General features: G+C 34.4%; 2 protein-coding genes across 4 annotated transcripts; both read left to right on the forward strand.

Annotated features, from left to right (window-relative positions):
• The first annotated feature begins 388 nt into the window (after positions 1 to 388).
• On the forward strand, positions 389 to 23,470 carry LOC123524904 (uncharacterized). Of its 2 annotated transcripts, none has more exons than XM_045303511.2 (6): positions 389 to 527; positions 18,365 to 19,170; positions 19,474 to 19,582; positions 20,361 to 20,490; positions 21,435 to 21,498; positions 21,620 to 23,470. In XM_045303511.2, exons 2-6 carry the CDS (start codon positions 18,471 to 18,473, stop codon positions 22,402 to 22,404), a joined length of 1,788 nt encoding a protein of 595 aa, XP_045159446.2. In that variant the 5' UTR covers positions 389 to 527; positions 18,365 to 18,470; the 3' UTR covers positions 22,405 to 23,470. The 2 variants fall into 2 exon arrangements, with proteins under 2 accessions (XP_045159446.2, XP_045159448.2); XM_045303513.2 differs by lacking the exon at positions 389 to 527 and adding an exon at positions 11,893 to 11,998.
• Positions 23,471 to 23,595: 125 nt separating this feature from the next.
• Positions 23,596 to 27,239, forward strand: LOC128555580 (UPF0746 protein DDB_G0281095-like). Of its 2 annotated transcripts, none has more exons than XM_053538313.1 (2): positions 23,596 to 25,593; positions 25,789 to 27,239. In XM_053538313.1, the coding sequence occupies exons 1-2, from the start codon at positions 25,143 to 25,145 to the stop codon at positions 26,238 to 26,240; spliced, it is 903 nt and encodes a 300-aa protein (XP_053394288.1). In that variant the 5' UTR covers positions 23,596 to 25,142; the 3' UTR covers positions 26,241 to 27,239. Both variants share the same exon structure in this region; 1 of them encodes a protein (XP_053394288.1).
• Positions 27,240 to 27,696: the final 457 nt, after the last annotated feature.

The raw sequence follows: 27,696 nt of genomic DNA on the forward strand, positions 1-27,696 counted from the left end.
ATGTTTATCTTGATGACCTACAATATGTCACCACGACAAACGTCAACCCGCTAAATAATTCCGCCGAAGGTCGTCCCCCGTTTGTCGGGGCGCCATTACGATGTGGAATGGGGCGACATTCGGCGGGGCGCCATAGCAACGAATGGCAGAAATCAAAGTTTCATTTTTTTTTTTTGAAATTCAAGGCCCTTGAAGGCATCTGACATACAAGACAATAGAAAAACAATAAACAAATACAAAAAAATGGCAATATATAGTATATTGCACTGAATATAACATGTGGAGAATGAGAAAATACATGTGATGAATTAGATAATACATACTACATGCATTCTTACATTATGTTTTTGCAAAATATTGAAAGCTTCAACAGCGTAAACAAATCAGCTACCATATTTAACTGTACTTACAAAGCGGAAGTAAATTGCAATCGGGAACAGAGACCTCAGTTGTTAGCTAACGTGAAAACAAATATGATTTTAAGATAAAGTGAAGGAATATGTGTTAAAATACAGGATATAAATATGGTATGTTACTTTTGAGTTCTAATTTAGTGATTATTTATATTTAAATTTTGAAGCGATATTTAGAACAGGTATTTGACAGGTTTATGTTTCTTTATGTTATGCTTGAAATCGAAACTGAAAGTACCTAGTAAAACGATGGTATTAAACAACTAACGCAGTAAATTTCGGTAAAAAGCCAGGAAATATGTATAGTTTCAAACACAACAACAAACATGTGGCACACACGTTCTTTTAGAATATTCATATATATTATATATATTATGTATTTATTTTGATACACGTATATCAAGAACAGACAAGTGTATAGGGTGTGCTAAAACGGCTGGTTCAAAGATAGTGTGAAAGTTTTCTACTTTATCATATATTCCACGGTGCCTATACCACGTGACTTTTATGGCTATGTGTGGGTATAAAAAACATAAACAATCGTCGATTCAGGTAACATTTTTCATGATAACTTTCTTAATCCTGCAGCAATTTTATTCAAATAAAGACGAGGGCCCGGCCATAAGAAAGATACAATCACGGCCCATCAGTTTGAGAAGAATAGATTCGCATTTTTGTCGAAAAGTGCAACCGCGCATTTTTCAGTCAGATAATCGACGTGCTATGTGTGGGTGCATTCTGTTAAAATCGTTTATAAAACTCTTAAAAATGCGTTCAGCGACAGGGCAAATGGAACCGAGAATGTAATTTTGCCTTGTTTAACAGTTGCATAATGATTGTTAAGAAATATAGCGTATTCCTCTCGTTTTTTAAATAAATGAAAAAATGTTATGTGTGGGTGCCGCTAAATTTATGCTATGTGTGGGAGTAAACTCATAAAAATGATACCGTGGCTTGAGATACTTGCACTAAGTGAGGTTTAACTTACTCGTGTTACATTCATAGAAATGAGTATCCATCTAGCATAACTGATCTTTTTATTTGGTTACGTAGATCTAGATCGGAAAGACTTTTTTTTTAAATTTTTATTAAGGGAGACTTTTCGGAAATTATTTTTATGTCAAAAAATGGATACAAATAGGGGGGTTATGCCTCTAGAGTATTAGTAAGTTGATTTATAACATCACTGACCATGTGTAAAGCATAAAAAGTCGGTTTTGCAACTTTTTGTCAAAAAGTTGAAAAAAATGTTCTCCAAGGCCATAAAAACATTTAGGGTCGGGCCAAAAACTTAGGGTAGGTCGGGATACCGGAAACAAACAATTTTTTTACGCTTTAGAAAGTGGCTGTGTTATAGAGAATAGCGCGTCAGATTCATTTTTGTTATTGGTTACGAGCGCGTGTTATCAAACATCTTTAAACATTAAAACTCTGATATATGTTTGAAGTAAAATTTATGAAAACGTTATTTCCGATCTCCTTCAGTTGCGTTAAAGTGTTTTTTTATCTTGATGCATAAACAACGTTTTTTCATGAACACGCAATTGTATCATTGTCCCAATCTGACTAAAGTACATATCCTATTACGCTACGCATAGGATCTGAGAACGACCTATTCATTGCCTCGTTCTGACGACCCTTTCGCTAGCCAATCAGAGCCTAACTTACAACATCCTGCAAATCTACCTGTAGCCTTGACTTTTGATATTTACAATTTTTATGTCATAATGTATCAGATAGCTGGTTAGTTCAGTCGGTAGGCCACTTGCTTTGTAAGCGAGGGGTCCCGGGTTCGAGCCCTGGAATGACTGCACATTTTTCTTACTCTTTGACATTCGAACAAGTCGTCTTATTGGATAAAATAAAAATAGCAATACTGGAAATCCAAAATATACAGAAGACGAATGTGAATGGGTCGTTCTCAGATCTTCGTTTAGAAGATCAAGTACTTTAGTCAGATTGATCATTGTCCCTAAGGTAGTTTTAAAGGGCAGTATGTGTGACAATATAGTGGATGCTGCTCCATTGTAAATTCCGCTGCTCACCTAGTTCGTGGTTAGTTGCAGCTAAATTGGTATTTATTGTAGCTTTGCGCTATACATTTGAAACAACACAAATTACTACTATTACAGGGTTGTAGTTCACTTTTCAAGCATAAAGAAAGGGCTTCAATCCCTCGAACGAAAGTAAAGTACCTGCGGTAGTGCATGTAAAAAGACTGCTATTAAATTCATACCACACACATAACACATGGAGTCATTTCATCAGAGTCGTTATTCATGCTTAAATCACTGTACGTCAGCATTGCGCCTTAACTGTTCACACGAAAATATAAACACATAGTTAAGAAATGATATTTTGACAAAAGTTTATATAAAGAAACAGTAAAAAGGTAAGACAATATGGTGAACTCTTTCATACCAAACAACAAGGTGAATCATACTGCATGGAGAGTTTACTTGCCTGACTTACGCTTTTTACTATTGAAAATATTTTGTATATAAACAATGTTCAAAATATCATCTGTGAATAAAACTAACAATATACTCAGTTCCAAAAGAAAGTGTGCAATTTTTAAATTTAAATATTTCAAAAAATTCCCCAACGTTTTTGTTTCATTTTTTCATACACTAACTCTCAGGTATAACTCAAAATCTAAAATGCACACCAATTTGTTTACGAACTGATTTAAATTTTTGTACCAAACATTACGTTTTCATGAAAATAACCGAGAAAAAATAACAGAAAACTAAGTGCACACTTTCTTTTGGAGCTGAGTGTAGGTTTGACATGTATGTTGTGATGCAGTAAGTTTGTTCGTTTGATTTCAACGCCCTTTTTCAACAGTCAGAATCATATGAGGCGGACAGTTCACCTAACCATCGTTCCTGGGAAGTACCAGTATACTAGACTCCCATCCTCCGTAAGCAACTGCATACTTTCTCACACATAAAGAGACATAGTCGGTAGCTGGAGCTCGAACCTACGGTCCTCTATCAATGAAAGGTTACAGTGGTTTGAAGTTCCTTGGACAGTTCACCCCCTTCATAACAAACAATTTTATTCTTAATTTGTTTGACAATTTCTTTGAAGCCTTATTTTCTGCAATGGTCTTGTTAGAATGAATGTAAGCGCTTACAAAACCAAAATAAAAAAAAAAAACAACTTACGATAGATATTATCTCACAACAGACCTGGGACGAACTCTTCTAAAATCACAAACTGAAATTTTAATTATCAAGAAATGTAATTGATTGAGTGTTTCTTTAAAATTATTTGGCTGTACTTTCAGCGATAGAATCGCTACAGATTGGTTTTGCAAGCGCCAACATTCATTCTAACAAGACCATTGCAGAAAATAAGGCTCCAAAGAAATTGTCAAACAAACTAAGAATAAAATTGTTTGTTATGAAGGGGGTGAACTGTCCAAGGAACTTCTCTTAAAATGATCTGACATAATTTTACCAACATTTTTATTGTCTTCTACTTTGTTAATGATAAAGGACACTCCATTATACTTATCTACTGTGACCTGCCTCCGTGATCGAGTGGTTAAGGTCGCTGACTTGAAACCAATGTAACTCCCATTGATAGAGGACCGTAGGTTCGAGTCCCAGCTACCGACTATGTCTCTTTATGTGAGAAAGTATGCAGTTGCTTACGGAGGATGGGAGTCTAGTATACTGGTACTTCCCAGGAACAATGGTTAGGTGAACTGCCCGCCTCATATGAATCTGACTGTTGGAAAAGGACGTTGGAATCAAACGAACAAACAAACAAACAAACAAACTTACTTCGTCACAACATAAATGTCAAACCTAATGTTAGTATTATTCACAGATGATATTTTGAATATTGTTTACATTTTGTTTATATACAAAATATTTTCAAAAGTAAAAAGGGTAAGTCAGGCAAGTAAACTCTCCATGCAATATGTTTCACCTTGTTGTTTGGTATGGAAGAGTTCACCGTATTGTCTTACCTTTTTACTGTTTCTTCATGTAAACTTTTGTCAAAATATAATTTCTTAACTTTGTGTTTATATTTTCGTGTGAACAGTTTAGACGCAATACTGACGTACAGTGATTTAAGTATGAATAACGACTCTGATGAAATGACTCCATGTGTTATGTGTGTGGTATGAATTTAAGAGCAGTTTTTTTACATGCACTACCGCAGGTACTTTACTTTCGTTCGAGGGATTGAAGCCCTTTCTTTATGTTTGAAAAGTTGTTTGAACTACAACCCTGTAATAGTAGTAATTAGTGTTGTTTCAAATGTATAGCGTAAAGCTACAATAAATACCATTTTAGCTGCAACTAACCACGAACTAGGTGAGCAACGGTATCATTTTTATGAGTTTACTCCCACACATAGCATAAATTTAGCGGCACCCACACATAGCATTTTTTATTTATTTAAAAAACGAGAGGAATACGCTATATTTCTTAACGATCAATTTTCAACTGTCAAACAAGGTAAAATTACATTCTCGGTTTTATTTGCCCTGTCGCTGAACGCATTTTTAAGAGTTTTATAAACGATTTTAATAGAATGCACCCACACATAGCACGTCGACTATCTGACTGAAAAATGCGCGGTTGCACTTTTCGACAAAAATACGAATTTATTCTTCTCAAACTGATGGGCCGTGATTGTATTTTTCTTATTGCCGGGCCCTCGTCTTTATTTGAATAAAATTGGTGCAGGATTAAGAAAGTTATCATGAAAAATGTTACCTGAATCGACGATTGTTTATGTTTTTTATACCCACACATAGCCATAAAAGTCACGTGGTATAGGCACCGTGTATTCACTGCTTGGATCAAGAACAAACAATGTGTATTTTAATAGTTTATTGATTTTATTCTATAGTGCAACCTATTACAAATACAGTTTTAACATAAAATAAAAACAACAAAAATGGCTTTAAAAAGCTCTTATCCGACTTCTATATGACTTAAATTGAGAATATGCTTAAATGTTTTAATTTTATACAGTGTAAATACTATTATAACAAAAGTGCGCGTGTTACTGAGCGCGTTGTTCAGTAGCCCAGTTATACAATATAATCTTCTTATAATGTCAAATGTAAACAGCCATTATCCAGCGAAATAGCAAGAATGTTAAAGAGCATGTCTGGGTTTATGTAAAGTACTTTTAACGTTATCAATACACTGAAACGCAAACCAAGCATATAAGATTTCATAAAGAAGAAACTCATAAATCCGCATGTGTATTTGTGAGGAGACATCCATGGCGAAAATTAGTCATAAAATAATACGTTAGGACACTCGTCTGGCTTTCACCTGATTCGCGGAGCAGATCACCAGAATCCTGTAATAAAACTAACTTTTCTTGTATTGTTGGTGCCTATTCAACACTTTTTAAGGTGGATGCAGCTTATATTCATGCATTTTAACTTTGTAATGTTGGTGTTAATCAAAGAGGTTTTCTAATATTAAGTTATGTGGCCGCATTTACAGTAGGGTTTAAACATTTAACAAGAAAACACATATTGTATCGTTTTAAACATATAAACGTATAAAAAGTCAGTCCTATTGAATGCAGTACCTTGAAATTTCTTATGGCGTTGTGAAATCACCCTGCGTGTGTAATGATTTTCAAATAAAAAGAAAACATTCAAAAACACTGTTAAATGAAAAAGTGTTTTTACAATCCGCCAGATGTAAGACCATCTTTATCTCACATACAGTACAGAATTTATTGCAGATTTTTTTCGCTTATTCACCCGTTTAAATTCCACCCTCGAATGATTTCAAAATTGAATACTAGGATATGTTTTTGTTTTATGGTTTCGGGGGGGGGGTTGTTTTGGGTTTGTTTTTTTTTGTTGTTTTTTGGGGGTTTTTTTTCAACATTTTTAATTAGGTTGTTTAATAAAGCTCATCAGTTTACATTTTATACAAATATAAAAACGTAAAAACGATATAAAATATAAGCAAAAGACTATTCTATAGAATTACAAGAGATTGTATCATTATTACAATGATATGTTACAATAGTACTATAATTCTTTATTTACCATAAACAATAATTAGGTAAATTACTGTGGAAGAATTCTAAATTCCTATGACAAAAAAATGCACTGTTTCTTTTAATGTGGTTGAAAGGTGTTTCATTACCCGCCGCCAGGAGGCGGCGGGTTTATTGGTATGCTAAAGGTTACACTCTACCAATTCAAGTCCTTATTTATTTCATATTAATAACAAAACATTCAGACCTCATTTTCAGCACTTTAGAGCATTTCAATGATATGAAAACCATATATGGTCATTTAGTATAACATGTCTTCTTATCAAAAATAGAAAAATATTGACATGTTATGTTGAATATAAGAAAAATAATCTGTTCTGAGAAACATCACCCTCTAAAAATGCCCCCATGAAAACAGCCGTTTAGCAGTTACGCGTAGGTAGACATTTTTCGCAAAGAATAAAACTTATTCCAAGAAATTTACAATGAAAATGGTCTAGATCTATTCTCAATACTATAAGCAATAAACATAAGCCAAAAATTTAACTGTCACCTCCTCATGTCACTCATTATACCAGATTTCATCCATAGCATGGAACTACATTTTGGACTACTTCACATGTAACACTGAGTAGTCACTTCCGGTTTGGTGTAATCCGTCCTTAAAGAAACATTTTTCATACTCAAAATGTGTTATTTTCACTTAAATTGTACCAGTAACCTGAATGCATGAAAAAAATACCAGTTTCAGTTTGATACAATCAATTTTCAAGGTTTAATGGCTTTTTCAGTAACGTATGCTAGCGCGCCAAATTTCCTGGAAAATAGCTGTCGCGACATCATTAGCTCATCTGATTTTTTGAAAAAAAATGATGAGTTATTGTCATCACTTGAGCGGTTGTCGGCGTCGGCGTCGGCGTCTGCGTCGGCGTTGCCTGGTTAAGTTTTATGTTTAGGTCAGCTTTTCTCCTAAACTATCAAAGCTATTGCTTTGAAACTTGGAATACTTGTTCACCATCATAAGCTGACCCTGTATAGCAAGAAACATAACTCCATCTTGCTTTTTGCAAGATTTATGGCCCCTTTTGTACTTAGAAAATATCAGATTTCTTGGTTAAGTTTTATGTTTAGGTCAACTTTTCTCCTAAACTATCAAAGCTTTTGCTTTGAAACTTGGAATACTTGTTCACCATCATAAGCAGACCCTGTACATCAAGAAACATAACTCCATCTTGCTTTTTGCAAGAATTATTGCCCCTTTTGGACTTAGAAAATCAGTTTTCTTGGTTAAGTTTTATGTTTAGGTCAGCTTTTATCCTAAACTATCAAAGCTATTCCTTCAAAACTTGCAACACTTGTTCACCATCATAAGCTGACCCTGTACAGCAAGAAACATAACTCCATCCTGCTTTTTGCAAGATTTATGGCCCCTTTTGGACTTGGAAAATATCAGATTTCTTGGTTAAGTTTTATGTTTAGGTCAACTTTTTCTCTTAAACTATCAAAGCTATTGCTTTAAAACTTGCAACTCTTGTTCACCATCATAAGCTGACCCTGTACAGCAAGCAACATAACTTCATCCTGCTTTTTGCAATAATTATTGCCCCTTTTGGACTTAGAAAAATCATTTTCTTGGTTGAATATTATGTTTAAGTCAACTTTTCTCATAAACTATCAAAGCTATTGCTTTAAAACTTGCAACAGTTTTTCACCATCATAAGTGGACACTGTACATCAAGAAACATAACTCTATCCTGCTTTTTGCAAGAGTGATGGCCCTTTTTAGACTTAGAAAGTCATGGGTAGGACAATATTTCTATTATAAAAAAAAATCAGATGAGCGTCAGCACCCGCAAGGCGGTGCTCTTGTTTTTGACCACTTTTCCTTGCTTGAGCTTATTTTTGCCATATTTTATCAAGTTTTACCATAAACTGCACTCAAATCACACACTGTTACTGTAAAATATACCCAAACTCACCCCTGACACCTAAAACATACCAATATTTAGTCAATAAATATGCATTTTTTGAAAAAAGTACACCCAAAACAGTGATTTTGAAATATTTTTAGTTTTTCTTCTTTTTCTCTGCTAAATTGCACTGAAATTGTCATCTTCTATCATAATCTGGCCAATCTAGCCTGTTTACAGCCACATCTAAACAAGTTTAAATTTTTACCCCTGCACAACTTATAGGTTACACTCTACCAATTCAAGTCCTTATTTATTTCATATTAAGGTAGTTCTGCACGTTTGATAAAGCGGAAGTGATGGCGTAACGTCATTTATCCGGAAAACGTAGAATAAAGCCTGGATTCGGCGTACGGAAATGAAAATCATTTAATAAATTAATCGAAACCTGTGAGTTAATTTATTAGATTGGCACTGTTGCTACATTTCTCAAGTCAAAATATGATGATAAAACATATGACATATTAAAATATTTAAAATAATGTCTTAAAATTAGCGTGCATGTCCACTTCTCTTTAATCATGGTCAAATATCTCAAAAACAAGCACACGGACCTATACATTTTATTCCACAGAATTATAGATCATGTGTTTATTTACAACTGTGAGAAGTTTCATCAAAATCTACATTGTAGAAAAATTTCTATTCTCGAAAATGTGATGAAAGTTATGATTTTCCCATAGACTCCTAATATAAAATATTGCGTGAGGTCCACATTTTTCAAATCAGTCTAGCAAAAAATCAAACACACGACCCTATCTTTTATATTTGCTGAATTTTCTAGGTATATTCTGAAGTTTTGAAAAATCGGAGTTGAATCAAATTCTACATTGTAGAAAAAATTTCGATCCAAACGTGCAGAACTACCTTAATAACAAAACATTCAGACCTCATTTTCAGCACTTCAGAGCATTTCAATGATATGAAAACCATATATGGTCATTTAGTATAACATGTCTTCTTATCAAAAATAGAAAAATATTGACATGTTATGTTGAATATAAGAAAAATAATCTGTTCTGAGAAACATCACCCTCTAAAAATGCCCCCATGAAAACAGCCGTTTAGCAGTTACGCGTAGGTAGACATTTTTCGCAAAGAATAAAACTTATTCCAAGAAATTTACAATGAAAATGGTCTAGATCTATTCTCAATACTATAAGCAATAAACATAAGCCAAAAATTTAACTGTCACCTCCTCATGTCACTCATTATACCAGATTTCATCCATAGCATGGAACTACATTTTGGACTACTTCACATGTAACACTGAGTAGTCACTTCCGGTTTGGTGTAATCCGTCCTAAAAAATTTAGCGTGTGGGACATGGAGCAAGTCACGTGACAGGTTTTCGATCCTGTACCGATTTTTTTTGTTCGTAGATGTGTGATACACTAATACTTTATTTAAATAATAAAATATTATATATATATATATATATATATATATATATATATATATATATATATATATATATATATATATATATATATATATATATTATCTTCTGTTGGGTCACGTGACACGTTTCGACCCTCTTCGTAACACACCGTAAGTTACAGCCATCTCGGATGACCGTGACCTAATTCACACGACCCTTTTGTTTACATTTTTATTTCTACAATTTTCGCCTTTCATGTGGTACATTTGACTTAGATGCAACAATTTTATAATTTGGTGGTGATGTAGGATTACCACGATTATCGGAGATTTGTGGAATTATGATTTTTCTTAAAATTAAATTGTAAAAACAGGTTGTGTATGACGTCATCAATATCCGCGTACATAACATGTAAACAAATAATCAGCTGTTCAGTGAGCTGATAACCTTTGATAGAGATGAGAAAATGGAAATGTGTTTACATTACTTCTGTTAGGATTCTGGTTAGGAAAGTGTGGTTAGTTTGCATTAACTATATAGATATTACATTTTTTAGGATATAATTTATTATTCTATACCTATTTTATCTATCTAATCGCGAACGTTCATTTGCAACACGTGACCGTACAATATATTACGGTATTAAGATGCACGTGCGTACAAAAATCCTATATTTTCTGTATTTGGACGCACGCGCGTACAAAAAAATCCTGTATTTTCTGTATTTGGACGGTTCAACAGTCCCATGTTAAACATACGATAAAGCCCGAAACGCATGAAAATGTTCCGAATGTAAATCGGATGAAGTAGGCGCTCTATGTACAGAGTTTGATTATGCGTCTTGAAATCTGGATTTAATTTGAGTTTTTTTTTTTGTTTACAACACACAAAAACGATTAAAGGGATAACAATGCTATCTGATTTAGATATTAAAACGTTCGTTAATAATCAAAAACTTAAAAATACAGTAAAAGGATCATCAGATATTGGAATATTTGAAAAGTCGCTAAAAGAAGCCGTTCCGAACGAAACCTAGAAATTGGTATCAGCCCTGACTGTCTGAATAGCTAACTCAGCAGTTTTTATTTAACGGTTAAGAAACAAAATGGAGAAGATTATGAATGGCAGCGGACTGGCGGTCAGCATCCAAAACATGTCTGCTTTATAATTCAGTTTTCGTCGGATCTTCACCAAACTTGCTGACAATGTTTGTGGGCATAATATCTCAGCCAAGTATTATTACCACCCAAATCGCCAAATGGCTGTTGTAGGGAGGTTGCACCATATACTTTTTTTAATGACGATACGCAGAAAAAACAACATTCAATGAATTACGTATATTATGTATGAAGTGAAATAAATATAGAATAAAAAGGTTATTTAAGGTCTAACAATGTTCTGTATAATATATATCTGCACTCATACCAAGCTGGGAAAAACTAGAAAAGGCAGGAATACAATATTCAGTGAAATATTCTTGATTTAAGCTAATATTATAGTAAGATAAAATAGATATAGAATAACCTAATAATATATTTAGATTGCCATGACCTGCAGATGACCCCAATTATTTTTGAGATCATTAAAAGGACATTCATTATGACTGATCTGAATATACATTTCTGGCGGCGGAAAAACTTTTGACTTGTATAATTTTGTTGAGTGTCAAAATGATTGAAGTGCATTGCGTCAGAAATAATACATGAGGACTGTATGTGTAAGAGAATGTAGAAGTGTATGTTTGCGTGTCAGTATATGCATACGTATTGGATAATATGTGCAGTATGAGCCTACATGTATGTACTAAGTCTGAAAGAGAATATGAAAGAAGTAAACATTGTCAGTGCAGTTCCTATGCAAAATCTATACCATATATATGTGTGCATCAATCCAGATAATTAGAGGTTATTATACAGGGCTGGTGTGCCTTAAGGCGATATTGGCATATACTAGATGGGCTAATATCGGTCTAGTATACCAATATCGCCATAAGGCACGCCAGCCCTGTTTTGTAACCTTTTTAATGCATATGTTCTACTGTTAAAGTGAAAACGAGATTAAAATAATTAAATGTTGCATAGCGTCATTGAATGTTCATGTTATGCGCGGGATCGTCAACGTTGTCTGATGACGTTGACGTCATTTCCTTTCAAGCATTTGTTTTAAATTCATGCATTCTATGGACGTAGTTTTTTGTGTCAACCTTATTCAACAACGCTAAGAGGAAGCTAACGAAAGTATGTTATATATACCATGCATTCTTTTGTAAAATAATGTAACATATTAAATGCTTAGATGCATTTTTCTTAATTAAATTACCCTTATCGTATTTTATAACATAAATCCACGAAACATCTGCAAAACCCCAAAACTTGTACCGGGAAACAGCTATACCACTTAAAAATGTTTTACTACACTGACCTAATTAAAAGCGGATTTGCAATTGCCTCTTGTGGGTAATAAAATGACGACAAGAAATATTGACAATACGTTTTTGGCGGTATACCAAGCCTTGTTATCGTTTGATAAAATAAATAGCATTTTGTTTTCAGCAAACGTGCTATTAGCCATACTTTTATCATCTTGGTAATACGTATTATTCCTGAATATATTCATACCGGCCTGTTTCAGTCCGCAAATTTCAAAGCGCTACTCACATCTAAATTTACTGAACGCAAATCTGTGACATAAAGAGAGAATAAATGTATAGGATTCTTTCGTTTGAAGTTTACTTTTAAACAAACAGTAAGTTCGAAGCTTATTCCTGCCAGTATGAGACGGACCAATATTGCTGCTCAATTCGGATCTCCGTTCTTATTCAAATCTGTTAAATGACAAAGTACGTACCTAAGAAACAAATTGCTTTGACATTTGTAGAGAAATAGGACATAATCTTGGGACCAATTTTTACATGAGGAACTTGCTTTAATTAAACTCTAGATGCATTGGTTGTTGATAGTATGACATAGAAACTACTAGTGTAAATTATCTGTCGTTTCCAACCCATAGTAGACCTTATGTGTCATCAGTGAAAAATTTATTAAATAGTCGTCATAGAGGCCAGATTAGAGTGTCAAATAACTTAGTATACACATCATTTGGAAAACAGTCCAGCTAATTTACATTTAGCAATAACTAATCCTAGAAACCTACTGACACTTAGCAGTGAAGATATTTACTCAACGTCAGTTCAAGAAAAGTGTTCTTACCTGTAACATGTAACAATTGCTGTCCACAATGCAATAAAAAGATCTGAATTTTGAATATTAAAGCGACTAATACCCCCTTCACATCTACGATTTTTCTTACGATTTGCGACGGATTGCACAAAATCGTAAAAGTTCACAGATTCCCCACATTTACGAGCTATTTAAGAGCTGTTTACGATCAAATTGCGATTTATTCCGAGTTATTACGATGCATTTACGACTAAAATTACCGATTTATTCCGAGTAATTACGGAGCAATACGATCGTTTTACGAGCTATTTTCGAGTTATTTCCGAGCTGTTGCGAGTGAATTACGGAATATCATGATTACCAAAAGCTTTACGAGTACATTGCGATTTGTTTACGAGTTGTTACGAGTAGCTGCGTGTTAGATACGAGTAATTACGATTATCATGTTTTTGCTATCTAAATTTGCACGAAGGCGAGCGTGCTGTCCTCTTCTTGGCGGCTACCTTCTTTTTAGGTGGCATTGTTGCAGATATGATTGAGGTCTCACTCCTTTGACGTATTGACAACAACTGAAAAGAACTGTTCGATTTGGCAGCTTTTATACCTCTCATAAATCGTAAAGCATACATGTACGTACGTACTCGTAAAGTACTCGTAAAGTGCCCGTAACAAATCGTAAACCCCTCGTACCGCATCGTGAAAGAAATCGTAAGAACTCGTAAGACCTCTTTAACACATCGTAAACACATCGTATTTAATCGTAAAACAAAGTCTTTACGATACACTTACGAGCGCTTACGAGTGGTTTACGTGTTGTTTACGATACTTACGAATTCGTACGAGCTCTTTACGAGCTATTCACCGATAATTCAAATCGCGGACGATCGTAAGAAATTTTTGACATGTCAAAAATATTACCTCAACGTTCACGATTGCTTGCGATCGTGTGCGAGTAGTGCCGAGCTATTTACGACTACCGACGAGCTATTTACGATTGCGTGCGACTGCCTACGAGTTGGCAAATCGTAAGGTATCGTAAGAAAAAATCGTAGATGTGAAGGGGGTATAACCCACACATTGTGATTTTTAAAATAATTTATCACCGAAAGGCAAATTTACAGGAAACTTAATGGTTGATCAGTTTCTGATTTCAACTTTACGAAACATTTGAGTTTTTGCAGTTTTTCTCATGCACTTTTAGAAACCGTTGCAATAGTTTATTTTTTTAAATCATTGATAAATATACAACGAGACTATCAACACGTGCGCATGCACATATTTTGCTTCCGTCACTTATACACGTATCTGGCGCAAGTAACAAAATAGCTGCCCTAGCGCACAAGAAGAATTCTAGGCAAAGAAATTGGGTATTTAACGGCGAATTTTTTAATATACAGTCTTGCATGCGATGAAATCATTGTTAGGGTATTTTCAACAGCTTACAGACAAACTGTCAGGGTATGTGACACCATTTAATATACCTTTTATGTATTTTAAATGCATGTAATTCAAAGTGCGTACTTTGAGGATGAATATGGTGTAATAAACAATTTTGTACGTATGGTATCAAGAGAAAAGTGCCGTTAGCGACCATGATAAACAACACACAAATCTTATGCCAGGGAATATGACACCACTTATTGTACATGTTAAAGGTGTTTATATTAAAAGTTCTAACGTTTTAATCCCAAAGATAGGAACCTGTACTTTTTGAAGTACTGTATTGGTACCTTTAAAATGATGAGCCGGTGATCTAGTGGTAACACGCTTGAGTATCAATCCAGAAGTCAGGGGTTCGAATTCCGGTCCAGGCTCTTTCAAGGAAAGAGGGGTTTGCGTGTATCGGTGACGTTAAAAGAACCAGACTGTCTATTCGCAAAGCGCAAGGCTAAGTTAGCCAGACAGGCTTGTATCTAAACAAGATTTCTCTCTATCTGTTCTGGGGGCTTTATCTCCATCTGTCCCTCTGGTCAGATCGCTTTGTGTCTGTACATGTAAAGGGTAAATGTCGTGCCCTGTGTGGCTGCGTTTGCTGCATTTCAAAGACAGTATAAATACCTATCAAATGATGCATAACAAGTGGTGTCACCTTCCCTGAAAGATGGATTGTGGGCTATTTTAAAGGGTTTCCAAACGGCGTTCTCCAATAAGACTTAATGTGGAAGATTTAATGATATGCCAAATTTATCCCCAAGAAAGCACTTTGAGCATAAATGCATTTGAAATGAGATATTTATCCCTTTAAAATGATGTATGGCAAGTGTCAGATTCCCTAAAGGTGTCTATGGACTGTTCAAAATGTTCCGAACGGCATTCCTCACCCAATACTAACGGTAGAAGATTGAATGATCTACGTACATGTAGTTTATCTCCAAAATATGAACTTGACTATTAATGTATTTGAAAGACAGTATAAATACATTTCAAATGATGTTTAACAAGTGGTGTCACATTACCTAAAAGAGGGTCCGTGTGCTATTCAAAAGTGCTCCGAATGGCGTTCTGCAAGAAAACTTAAAGCAGAAGATTGAACAATATACTATATGTATCCACAAGATATGAATTTGGGCATAAATGCGTCTGAAAGACAATATAAACACCTTTAACATGATGTACAATGATGTGTGTTTTGTTTGTCATGGACTCTAAGGCATTTCTCCCTTGATACTATACGTATAAAATTGCTTATCACACCCTATCCATCCTAAAAGTATGCACTTTGAAATACATGCATTTAAAACACACTAAAATTACCTTTAAATCCATGTATAATAAGTGGTGTCATATTCCCTGACAGTTTGTCTAAAAGCTGTTGAAAATACACTAACGATGATTTACATCGCATGCAAAACCGTTTGTTAGAAAATTCGCCGTGGAATCATCTATCTATACATGCATATATTGTACCGAACATATAGGGACTTGAACTTATACTTACACACATCAGTGTATGACCTACCATAGCCTCTAGAGCTACTCAGATTTCAAACTGTATCCAGGATATATACCTTCATTTACATGTATAGTATGTTCATACGGTGGTAGGGGCTCGAAGTAGGTCAAAAAAACTTCCAGATATAGTCAAAATAGTGAAATATTCTAAGTCTGAATACTTCTCGCGATCACCTTTTATGACCTCTCCTCAAAATTTAGATCTGTCCAGGTACCAGATCTTGGTCAGACTCATAACTACACGTTCATTTAGGGTATGTCTATATTTCATTGCCATATGGGCTCAAACTAGGTCGAAAACCTTCCAGACTTAAACATGGTTTAGGCACTTGGGGACCTTCCTCCGACATAAAAGCTGGGAAGTCGCCATATGACCTATAATTGTGTTGGTGCGACGTTAAACCCAACAAAATAAATAAATAAACATGGTTTAAAATGTGATATTTTCTATGAGCAAACGCTGCCCGGTCATCTTAATTATATGACCCTATAGGGCTACCCGGTGGATACACCAGGTACCTAATATTGGCCAGCTGGTCCTATACATCAGCGTAAACTACTGTAGTTAATAACATACACCTGGCAATAATGCTCTTTCGTAAATATGCGACATAAAGGTGAATACAGGAAAAGTTTGATTGTTTTGAAATCTCACGGTTAGTCGCTTTAAAACAATGTTATCATTGTATGCATATTCGTATGCAGTAACTTTATATATGCTATTATTTACTTTATACGTGATGATATTTACATTTGTTTTATTTTCAGCTCACCTGTCACATAGTGACAAGGTGAGCTTTTGTGATCGCGCAGCGTCCGTCGTTCGTCGTGTGCGTCCGTGCGTGCGTAAACTTTTGCTTGTGACCACTCTAGAGGCCATATTTTTCATGGGATCTGTATGAAAGTTGGTCCGAATGTTCATCTTGATGATATCTAGGTCAAATTTGAAACCGGGTCAACTGCGGTCAAAAACTAGGTCACTAGGTCTACACATACAAAAACCTTTTGACCTCTCTAGAGGCCATATTTTTAAATGGATCTTCATGAAAATTGGTGAGAATGTTCACCTTGATGATATCTAGGCCAAGTTTGAAATGGGTCACGTGCGGTCAAAAACTAGGTCAGTAGGTCTAAAAATAGAAAAACCTTGTGACCTCTCTGGAGGCCATATTTTTCATGAGATCTTCATGAAAATTGGTGAGAATGTTCACCTTAATGATATCTAGATCAAGTTCAAAACTGGATCACGTGCCTTTAAAAAGTAGGTCATTATGTAAAATAATAGCAAAACCTTGTGACCTCTCTAGAGGCCATATTTTTCAATGGATCTTCATGAAAATTGGTCAGAATTTTTATCTTGATGATATCTAGGTCAAGTTCAGAACTAAGTCACATGAGCTCAAATACTAGGTCACTATGTTTAAAAATAGAAAAAAACGACATCATACTCAGTTCATGTGGGGACAGGTGAGCGATTCAGGACCATCATGGTCCTCTTGTTTATTGCATACAGGCTTGCAAATACATATAGATATTTTTAGATATGCATGCAGTGATTAGCTCCCCCCAAACACATACACACACACCCTTTTTCCACTTCCACTTTCACTTCAGACCACCATTATCTACGTCTTTGCACGATTTTTTCGAGACTCTTTGTTTCTGAAAACGCATGTAAAAGTTACATCTACATACAAATGTAGATCACAGCATGCGTCTGCAATGTTGAATTTGACTTAAAGAGTGGAATTTTCAAGACCCGGATAAGAACATTAAAAGACAATAAAAGCGGCCTATAGATATTTGTTCCAGTAAGCGGAACAGTGATTATACACCTATAAAAATCTGTAATAAAAAGTTAATAATTCACGAGTAAATAAGAAGAGACAGAAAATAACTTCCGTTTTGTACTATGTCGGAATGTAAACCCGTATCATATAAGTATCATAGATGAGTCCAGTATTCATGATTGGGTCATATATAAATAGTTCAAACAAAAAGATTCTCCGTTACGACCCCTTATATATGAAATTGCAGTTTACCGATAATGACATTATTTTTTAATTCATCTAAACAATTCATTACGCCTTTTCATTAATAAAACTCATATGTAAACAAATCGCGGGAACCGAACATGCGTATCATGATGTTTCAAAGAGTTCTAATTCAAAATAATATCTGTAAAGTAACGGTGTTGTTACTTTTTTGTAAAATGTTTTTTTTTATTACTTGCAGGTAGCTTAACTGAAAATGGTGTATTCAGTTCTCTTATATTAAACCAGACCGGATCACACTTGGAACTTGCGCGCATCGCGTGATCAATGTCTGGAAAATCCATTGGATTTGAATACAACATACATCATGCTACTATTGTAATAACTGTATTATATACAAATAATCCGAAAATAGCATGTTATTGTTTCATTATGTATTTATGACTTTATAAAACATATCTTATTACGTTATTCACAGATGTTACAACCTACTAACAAGCAACAGCCTGAAATCAAATAAAAGCGAAACACACAGAGAACACTAAGTCTTATGTGTCAGTTAGATTCAGGATTAAAACTAAAGTATGGACGAAATTGATGACGCAGAGGGTGTTCCCCTTTTAGTTGAGCTTGAGGACATTCGTGTCACACTAAGAGAAGAAGCTGAGAACAGAACTGTTGACAATGAAGGTTGTTCGATGTACGAGTGTCTAGCAAATACAATCCAGTGTGTGTTTTCACGGACACCGGTTCAACGAAATGTCAACAGCAGCGGTAGCGATAATGATGGTTCACATACGATTGAGGAGTATACAAACGCAGAAAATATACAGAAGGGTGTTGCAGGGCTCCTAGCTACACACTCAAAACAATTTCAGTCTGTCTTGGTACTGCTGGTTGAAGACGTTCCTGTAGAGGTTTTACCAAACAATCGATCTGAAAACAAGAAGTATGAAAAAAAGTTAGAGAACTTTTATAACAAAATCATATCTGATTGTAGTGATGGGAGTGCCTATCAAACTTACATCAATTTATGTATATATGCAGCAGCGACTTGCATTAATACACCTATTTACATTCTTAGTACGAACGAGACGGGACATAAGCAATGGTCATACTTCCAGCCCTTATTTCGATATGAAGGTCAGCCAGAGTGCGTTATTAGTTACGTGACAATGTACATGTTATCTGAAAAAGCTTTTCACAAAATAGAATCACATGATATTTCTGCACCACAGCCGGAGGCAACTGGACTGGTTGGCATGTACTTGTCGATTTTAGAAGGTAGATATTCAAATGCATTTATAAATGATGTTAGCGTTTAAAATTAAATTCAAAGCTTTGTCAAAATCCTTATATCCGCAGTCTTCAGTACATGTAACTGAAATTTACCAAAAACAAACTTGTTAGATATTTAAGCAAGACCATAACAATTTTTCTGTATTTTGAACGAATGTCAGAAATGCTTTACTCCTTTTTGTACAAGGCTACTTTGCATAAATTCATATACAATTCTTGTCAAAGGCCACTTTCCGTTAGCTTATTTTCCAGAAAATATATACTTCTAATCAGATTTATGTATTTTAGACACACCAGTAATGACTATAGATGTGCCAGATGAATTACAGAGACTGTCAGATGTGTCCAAATCGAAACTTTGCTATACATTAAGCCGTGAAATTGTTTTGGAATGCTGGTACGTAGCATAATATATGTTTTGTATTGATCACTGTTTAATACGCACAGTGTCATGACTAATGGTAGTAAGCGTTTGTTTTATTTTAAACCAATAATCGTATTCATACATAGACTTTTACGTTTAATGTGTCAGTCCCATATTGTCACCATGCATTAAGGTACACATGGAAGGACATCCGATAAGAACCAGACATTTCACACACCATTGGGACGACGGCTTTCCCACATGAAAAACTTCGACACCCGAAATAATACTTGCTTTTGAAATAATTGCATATTCCTTTGCCTAGATGTTGTTCAGAGGCTTATGACTTACACAGACATAAGTTGTTGTAAAATATTAATAAAATGTGTGTAGGGCCAGTCAAACTGCTTGTACAGAGATACTGCGTTATCCTATATTCTGGTTAGGTTTGGGACTAAGTTAGGGATAGTGTTGAGGGGAATTAACTTATTTACAAAATAAAATTATTTCATGTGTATTAGATTAACAATCGGAAACAGACTTAAATTTGCTAATCTATCCGTACAGAAGTTACTAAGCTTAGTATTCGAAATATGTGTTAGACGTTACTTAGCACAACAAAGTAGAGATTGTTTTAGCTAATGAGTAAATGATTTAACTGTTCAACTTTATCAAATATAGTACGAATGCAATAAAGGTTGATAGGTATAAAATGTTGATCAGTACGGTCGGCGCAAAAAAGCCTTGAACAACCATAACACAATTGACCCAAAATCTCATTGATAGTAATAGTAACACTTATATTCCTCAGTAAATGGTTTATGGAACGACGTCTTATCCAACAAGAGGATATCGACAGGATGACTGTTCATCGAGCTACAAGGCTTGAGTTTGCCATGTTTGTCAAAAACTCTCAAGAAGCATTTATTATTGTATGTCAGGTAAAACCTATAGCAGGAATTTTACTACTTAAACATTTTTGTACGTAAAAATTTCACGTAATGTATGATTTTAATTTTGTTTTTGCCCAGGATTAAGGTTTTACAATTTGTTTTGCTTTTCATATAAAGTTCTCTTATTTCAAGTCCAGACTTGTATACTGTGCAAATTTTCAGTAAGTCTTAAACATTTTTTCCTCATTATTCAAATCTTCCTAGGAAATCAAAAATGAACTAGCATGCAGTCAATGCAAATCGAACCGAATTAGTAACCCATATAGGACCTCAGTTAAAAAAGACGAGTATAAGATTTAAGTGCTATTTTCTAAAAGTATGAAAAACAAAGCTAGTGTACAATAATGTCTTCTTTACTACCGGTTATTAGAAAAAAAATAGTTATTATGGCCTTTTTGCACCACTTAAGGTTTTCTTTACTATTTACTGCGATATTAACTACAAAGACAAGACGATCTGCCAAGTTTAATTTCATTTTTTTTATGTAAAGTCGAGCAGTTCAAGTTAAATAAGGCTAAGCTTGTCAGATTCTCAAACAAAAATACAAGCCTTTGTGTATATGTTTACATTTTTTTCAGAGATTTGCATTTTTAATGTCCTGAAACCAAATAGATTATTGCTATTCACAATGCCGCTAATGCAACAAGTCAGACGGGATGATTTTGATTTCTCCACAAAGCAAAGCAAAACTAATATATTGATTTTACATGCAACTTTTGTGTACATGATCTGAAGCAGAATTATGACAATCTTCACCAGATAAATGACATGGTTTGATTTTTATGACCAATATTTCGCACATGAAGATCAACTTGTTGGAATATATGTTTAACACCTACTGAATTACTGTTCTAGCAAGTAGATATGCCCGTTTTTAACATTACTGTATACAAGAAATCCTAGATCATTAACAGCTAATTATTATTTTGCAGGTTTTGCTGAAACGTCGTGAAAGGACTATATTGACACCATACCTAGACCATTGGAATGTATTTGGTGAGTTAACATACTTAAGTCATTCGTTTTTTTTTAGCTTTTATATACTATTATGATAAGATATATTACGATTCACCTATCCTAGTTCATTTTTATAAACAATATTTTTTATCCATTACAGTTAAAACCTGTGATTTTCTGGAAAAGTACGACGCACTGGTTGTTCTTGATAGTGCCATTTACGAAAGAAATATTAGTGTTTCATCTTTCGTAGATTCTTGCAAAACTGGGGGCCAAGAACTGGACGAAAGAAGGAAAAAGATAACAACAACAGTGATTGCAAGTTCATCCGTTGGTATTGTATCTGGTGGAATGGTAATTGCTGGGCTAATACTTGCCCCTTTTAGTTTCGGTGCATCTCTAGGGCTCAGTATAGCGGGAGGGGCTATTGGTGTGGGAACTGGAGTTGCGGCGGGTACAGCTAGAGCAGTTGAAGCTGTTAAACAGAACACAAAGCTGAAAGACATCAAAGAGGAACAAGCAGAGATTCAGAAGAAAGAAAACGCAGTAGCAGCTGCGCTAGAGAAAATGGAACGATGCTTCCAAACAACAATTAAAAAAGGAAATACGGCAGAGGACGAAGGGCCTGGCATAAGTAGACGAGGCTTTCTTGCTGTTGGGTCAGCCTTAAGAGCTTCTCATAGTGTTGCTGGGATAGCTCTGGCTGCAGTTAGACTAGGTACCACCGCTGCTGCGGTCTCTGCGTCAGTTTTAGGACCTTTGTCTCTTGTGTTTGATGTGGCGTTCCTAGCAGAAGCTGCTCATAACAAAGCAACAGGTGATAAAACAAACGCCGGGGAATTGTTGCAGGGACATGCTGAGACAGTTGATATGAAGTGTAAAATATTCAACAATATGCTTCGTGGAAATTGTGCGGAACAAGGACGGTTATTTCATTGGTCGTAACTGTGTAACGGATGAAAAGTTCAAGCATTTTATGTTTTATAATTGTGTCATTCATTCCTTGTAATATATATTTTACAGTAGTGTACATAGGAAAAATAATTTTGAGAAGAAGTCAGAAATGAAAATGTGCAGTATTTAATTCATTGCCTTACTTTCTTAACATAAAGTATCTTATGTCTGATTATTATACACTCTCAAAAAGCTTTGTGCAGCATGCAGAGATTTGGAATGATCTGTTTAAAGAAAGTTTGAGTATTAACAAAAAGATGATATAAGAAATAAGATTAAACTAAATTTTATACACAACACTATAAAGTATTTCAAGTAATTGCCAAAAATATTACTATGCACATTTAGATAAATTGATAAGTTATGTTATAACTGCATAAACGATATTATGTATATGAAATATAACGAATTGGTTCATCTAAGCTTAAGAGACATCAAGTGAAACGAGATGTGTATTTTTATTAGACGGAACATTACGTCGATCAGTCTGACCTAAAACCACGGAAAATACAAAATGGTAAATTTTGTACAGTCAATATGTGTTTAAACTGCAGAAGGGTTTCAAAATAAAAAGGTATTAATTTATCTTATTGTACATGTATTTAGACCATAAAGAAATGAAATCTTATGTTTAGTAAGACTAGGTATTGTATAGTTTTGGAGAACAATTTGGTTGAAGTTTTGAAAAGTTGGTGTTTATATAACTTTTTAGTCACTTTCAGAAATACAATCCTGTGATTTGTACGATTAATTATTAACAAGAACAGACATTTATTTGATAATCGTATAGAAGTACAGTTTTTAATTTGAAGGCATAAAATATGTTTCCTTGTATTGAAAGGCTTCAAAGAATTCTCGATTCGAGTATTACATGTTTTTAAAGTGACATTATAAAGACTGAGATTTCAACACGTGTACGTGTATGAAATGCCTATACAAAATACTGATCTTGTTTAATTGTCCAAATATATTAAAGTTTATCTGGTTAAGTAAAAGACTTTTGAGATTGTTAACTATTATTTAGATCTAGATTTTATAAAAAATTTTAATGCTTTGAGTTTAGTTACTTGAATTTATATGTCCCCGCACATGAATCAAATCCCAAGAAAAGTTACATTCTCGAGTTTCTTTGAATGAGAGAATGAGATTTTATACATAATAACACGTAATTTCTTAAAAATCTAAATATTTAAACTCTAGCAGCGAAATTCCGCAGATGGCGTCCAATTTATAATTATGCGTAGTACGCATACACGTATACATTGAAATTTCGATATTATTATTAATTTTATTTTATGAGACGACATACGTATCTAACAAATTAGTAAATGTAATGAAAATCAAGGACTATGGAGAGATTGAGGTTTTATAAACCGCTATACAAAATGAATAATATCTACTTGAATTTGTCAGGTTAATTCAATCTAGTTTGCTACATGTGATGAATAGGAAATGAGAGTTCTGCGTCACTATATAGTATATATAAATCCCTCTCTATGTGAGGGATGATAAGGAATGATGAATTTCCATCAGTTTTCAAGAATGAATTGGAAGGAACACTTGCAAAACATTTATTTTGATTTGAAAAGTCCTATCAGCTATGCTGGACCAAGCAAAATATACAGATACTTGAAGAAAGAAGGGAAATTTAAGGTTGGAATGCATAGTATTCGACAGTGGTTACAGAATATTGATGCCTACAGTCTGCAGCGCCCATTACGTTACAAATTTAAAACAAGAAAGGTAATTTCACAAGGACTAGACGCTCTTTGGGATGTTGATTTAGCTGATGTTTCCAATTTGGCAAAGGAGAATAACGAGACCCGTTATTTGTTTATAACTATCGACACACTATCTCGATACTTGTGGGTAGTTCCTTTGAAAAACAAACTTCACGGATCAATCATAGAAGGTTTCAAACAGATATTTAAAACAGGGAGAAAACCTAAAGAAGTGAGATCCGATCCTGGAAGTGAATGGAAAAACAGATGGGTTAAGTCATTTCTCAACAAGAAAGGTGTGCATCATTATGTTACACATAACATCACTCATGCGAACTATCCGGAGAGAGTCACACGCTCGCTGAAGGCTTTGATGTATCGATATTTTACGCATGAACGGACTTACAAGTATTTGAAAATACTAAAACAAATAGTAAATAACTATAATTCAAGGTCCCATAGTGCTTTGAAAGGGAAATCACCAAATCAGATTACAAAAGAAAACGAATCCATCATATGGAAACGTTTGTATATCGACTCATTGAAAACAATACCAGTTAAAAAGGAAAAGAAACTGGTTAAACCATTCAAGCTTAAACTGGGTGACTTTGTCAGAATCTCCAACAACAGACGAACATTTCAACGTGATTATGAACAAAAATGGACAGAGGAAGTCTTTGTGATAAAGAATCGTTATCTACGTCAAGGGATTCCAATCTATAAGATCACTGATTATGACGGGAACCCCATTAAAGGATCTTATTATGGAAGTGAACTACAGAAAGTTAAAAAGAGCAGGGATGATTTATTCAAAGTGGAGAAAGTGTTAAAACGTCGCAAACGAAATGGAATATCAGAAGTGCTTGTGAAATGGCTTGGTTATCCAAACAAATTTAATAGTTGGATCAAGGAGACTGACATTCAAGAATTACAGTGATATATAAACAGCCTTGAATACTCTCTTTAATCATTTTAACGTAGAACACCAAACAGTCAACATCGTAAATTATGACGTTCCATTGTCATATTTGTGGAAGCAAGTATGTTTGGGCACATGACTTGAATAGACATGTAAAAAATAAACATCCAGAATCAGTAGAATTAACTTTTAAGGGCACACAACAACAGCAGGAATATAATAAGTATCATCATCATCATCATCAGCAGCAGCAGCAGGAATATAATAAGTATCAGCAGCAGCTGCAGGAATATAATAAGTATCATCATCAGCAGCAGCAGGAATATAATAAGTATCAGCAGCAGCAGGAATATAATGACTACCAGCCCCAGCAACACAACGATATTAGTGTTCAGAGGAGGGAGGAATATCATGACTTACAGCAGCAGCAGCAGCAGCAGCAAGAATCCAGTCATGTCCTAGATCAACAGCAAAAACAACAGGAAATGTTCAGTTTTCAACATCCCTTTACCTGCATTGTTTCTGGACCAACGTCTTGTGGTGTGTATTTCAGCTTAAATATTTTTGTTTACAAATGTTTAAAGTTGTTATATATAGTATACATGCACTGTTAATGGAATTTGAAACTATGTCATTTCCATGGATTTTGACTGCTTTATCTTCTGTTTCATTCGTTGATAGTATTTGTAAATGGCGGCACATGTTATATATAATATTTTCTTTACTTTCTTTCAGGTAAAACATTTTTTATGAAGCAGTTACTACAACAGGTTAAAGATAAAATCCAGCCACCACCCCAAAGAATTATTTGGCTATACAAGAGATGGCAACCATTGTACGATATTATTCAAAATACGGTGCTTCCGAGGGTCGAGTTCATGAAGGGTGTACCTTTAAACCTTGAAAAAGATGATTTCATCAATCCTCGAGTGAGAAATATTATCATTCTCGATGACATGGCAGCAGAGGCATCAAAAGATCTTAGAGTTACGGATCTTTTCACGGAAGGTAGCCACCACCGAAACCTCTCAGTGATTTTGCTGAATCAAAATTTGTATTTCAGTAAAGATCCTACTCAAAGAAGAAATTGTCACTACTTGGTATTGTTTAACACTCCCGTTGACAAACAGCCAATTATGACTTTATCAAGACAGATGTTTCGAAACAGCCCTCGGGAACTCGGCTGACATTTCGAAGAAGCAGTCAGCGGACCTTATGGTTACTTACTTGTTGACTTAAAACCAACAACACCTGAAATATTGCGCAGAGATATATTTGGTATAAAAAGGAAGATTCAGAGAGATATTGATCATTTTAAAGGAAACACTTGTCTAGTACAGTCGCATGTAAATGACACTGCAGATAATTCAGAAAACGTATCTGAGTTGAACACGAGCGGATTAGCGAAAGACCAAGATAATATTTCAAATAAAATGCCTTCTTGCGATGACTGTGGACTGGTCTTTGAAAACATTCATGACCTACAAAAACATTGAAGGAATGGTGTCCAGATCAACAATCTTTAAAACACAAATTACTGAATGAGGAGAACATATCCAGTATAAGAATGAAATATGATCATGAAGATACCGATGGCACTTTCTCAAGCACTGATTAAGAGAGTGATGTTTTTATGGAAATAGCTAAATGGTCCAGACAACAAAATGAAGATATGCGTTATGAAAAGGTGGACAAATATGAGCAAGAAGGACTTCCCAGTGATGAAGCTATTGAAAAAGCAAATAAAAAAAACTGCTAAATGAGGATCTACACGAGTTTATGTATAGATACTTAACAATAATTTCCAACATCTTGAAGTTGAGTGGTGGCTATATTCGCAGTAAAATCATGAAAACGGTTGAGAAATACATGGAACGTAACATTGATCAGCAGCGAGCCATTCAACTAACATTGATCAAATACAAACATTATTTTGAAGACGACATTCCCTGTTTGATACTTGTCTTTGTTTTTTTTCTGGAACCCGAGGAAGAATGTGAAGAGGACAGTAACGAAGATAATGACGACAGCGAAGAAGAAACTGATAATGAAGACTCTGAATAGACATGTTACTGGAGTGTTTCAATATGTGTACATATTTTATGCATAGAACAGCTGCTACTTTTTTCTATGGATAGATACATTTGTGATTCCAGCATAACAGTTTTCATGTATGATATATATATATATATATATATATATATATATATATATATATATATATATATATATATATATATGTCAATTTTGTTTTGTATAAATAATTTATATCTCTTCGACATACAAATGTATATGATAATATGATAGTGTTTAATTGGATGAAAGCAAGATAATAAAATTGTATAATAAAACATTATTCCTTTTGTTTGTTTTTTTTTTCTTCATTTTTTAGTCTACTCCAATGTGGAGCACCTCCACCGGCTGCACAGCATTTAAATAATTTGATAAATTATATTAAATTTTGATGTTGTAATGTACAAGGATTCAACGCTTAGGAATTTATTTATACATAAACATTTACATCTCGAACTTTAACCTAATTTGGTCTAATGGACAGATACAAGACAACTCTGCACATAAATCTTCATTAATACCTATCAGAATGTTACATTTCTGCTGACAATTATTTTCAAAATCAAGTTC

This window comes from Mercenaria mercenaria, chromosome 3 (assembly GCF_021730395.1).
Source record: "Mercenaria mercenaria strain notata chromosome 3, MADL_Memer_1, whole genome shotgun sequence".
Lineage (NCBI taxonomy): Eukaryota > Metazoa > Mollusca > Bivalvia > Venerida > Veneridae > Mercenaria > Mercenaria mercenaria.

What these genes read in the sequence shown, in the direction of transcription:
- LOC123524904 (XM_045303511.2), top strand. Translation starts at nt 18,471, where the DNA reads ATGGACGAAATTGATGACGCAGAGGGTGTTCCCCTTTTAGTTGAGCTT. An exon ending in GTACTTGTCGATTTTAGAAG is followed by an intron (nt 19,171 to 19,473) that starts GTAGATATTCAA and finishes TATGTATTTTAG; the next exon opens with ACACACCAGTAATGACTATA. An exon ending in CATTTATTATTGTATGTCAG is followed by an intron (nt 20,491 to 21,434) that starts GTAAAACCTATA and finishes ATTATTTTGCAG; the next exon opens with GTTTTGCTGAAACGTCGTGA.
- LOC128555580 (XM_053538313.1), top strand. Translation starts at nt 25,143, where the DNA reads ATGACGTTCCATTGTCATATTTGTGGAAGCAAGTATGTTTGGGCACAT. An exon ending in TTCTGGACCAACGTCTTGTG is followed by an intron (nt 25,594 to 25,788) that starts GTGTGTATTTCA and finishes ACTTTCTTTCAG; the next exon opens with GTAAAACATTTTTTATGAAG.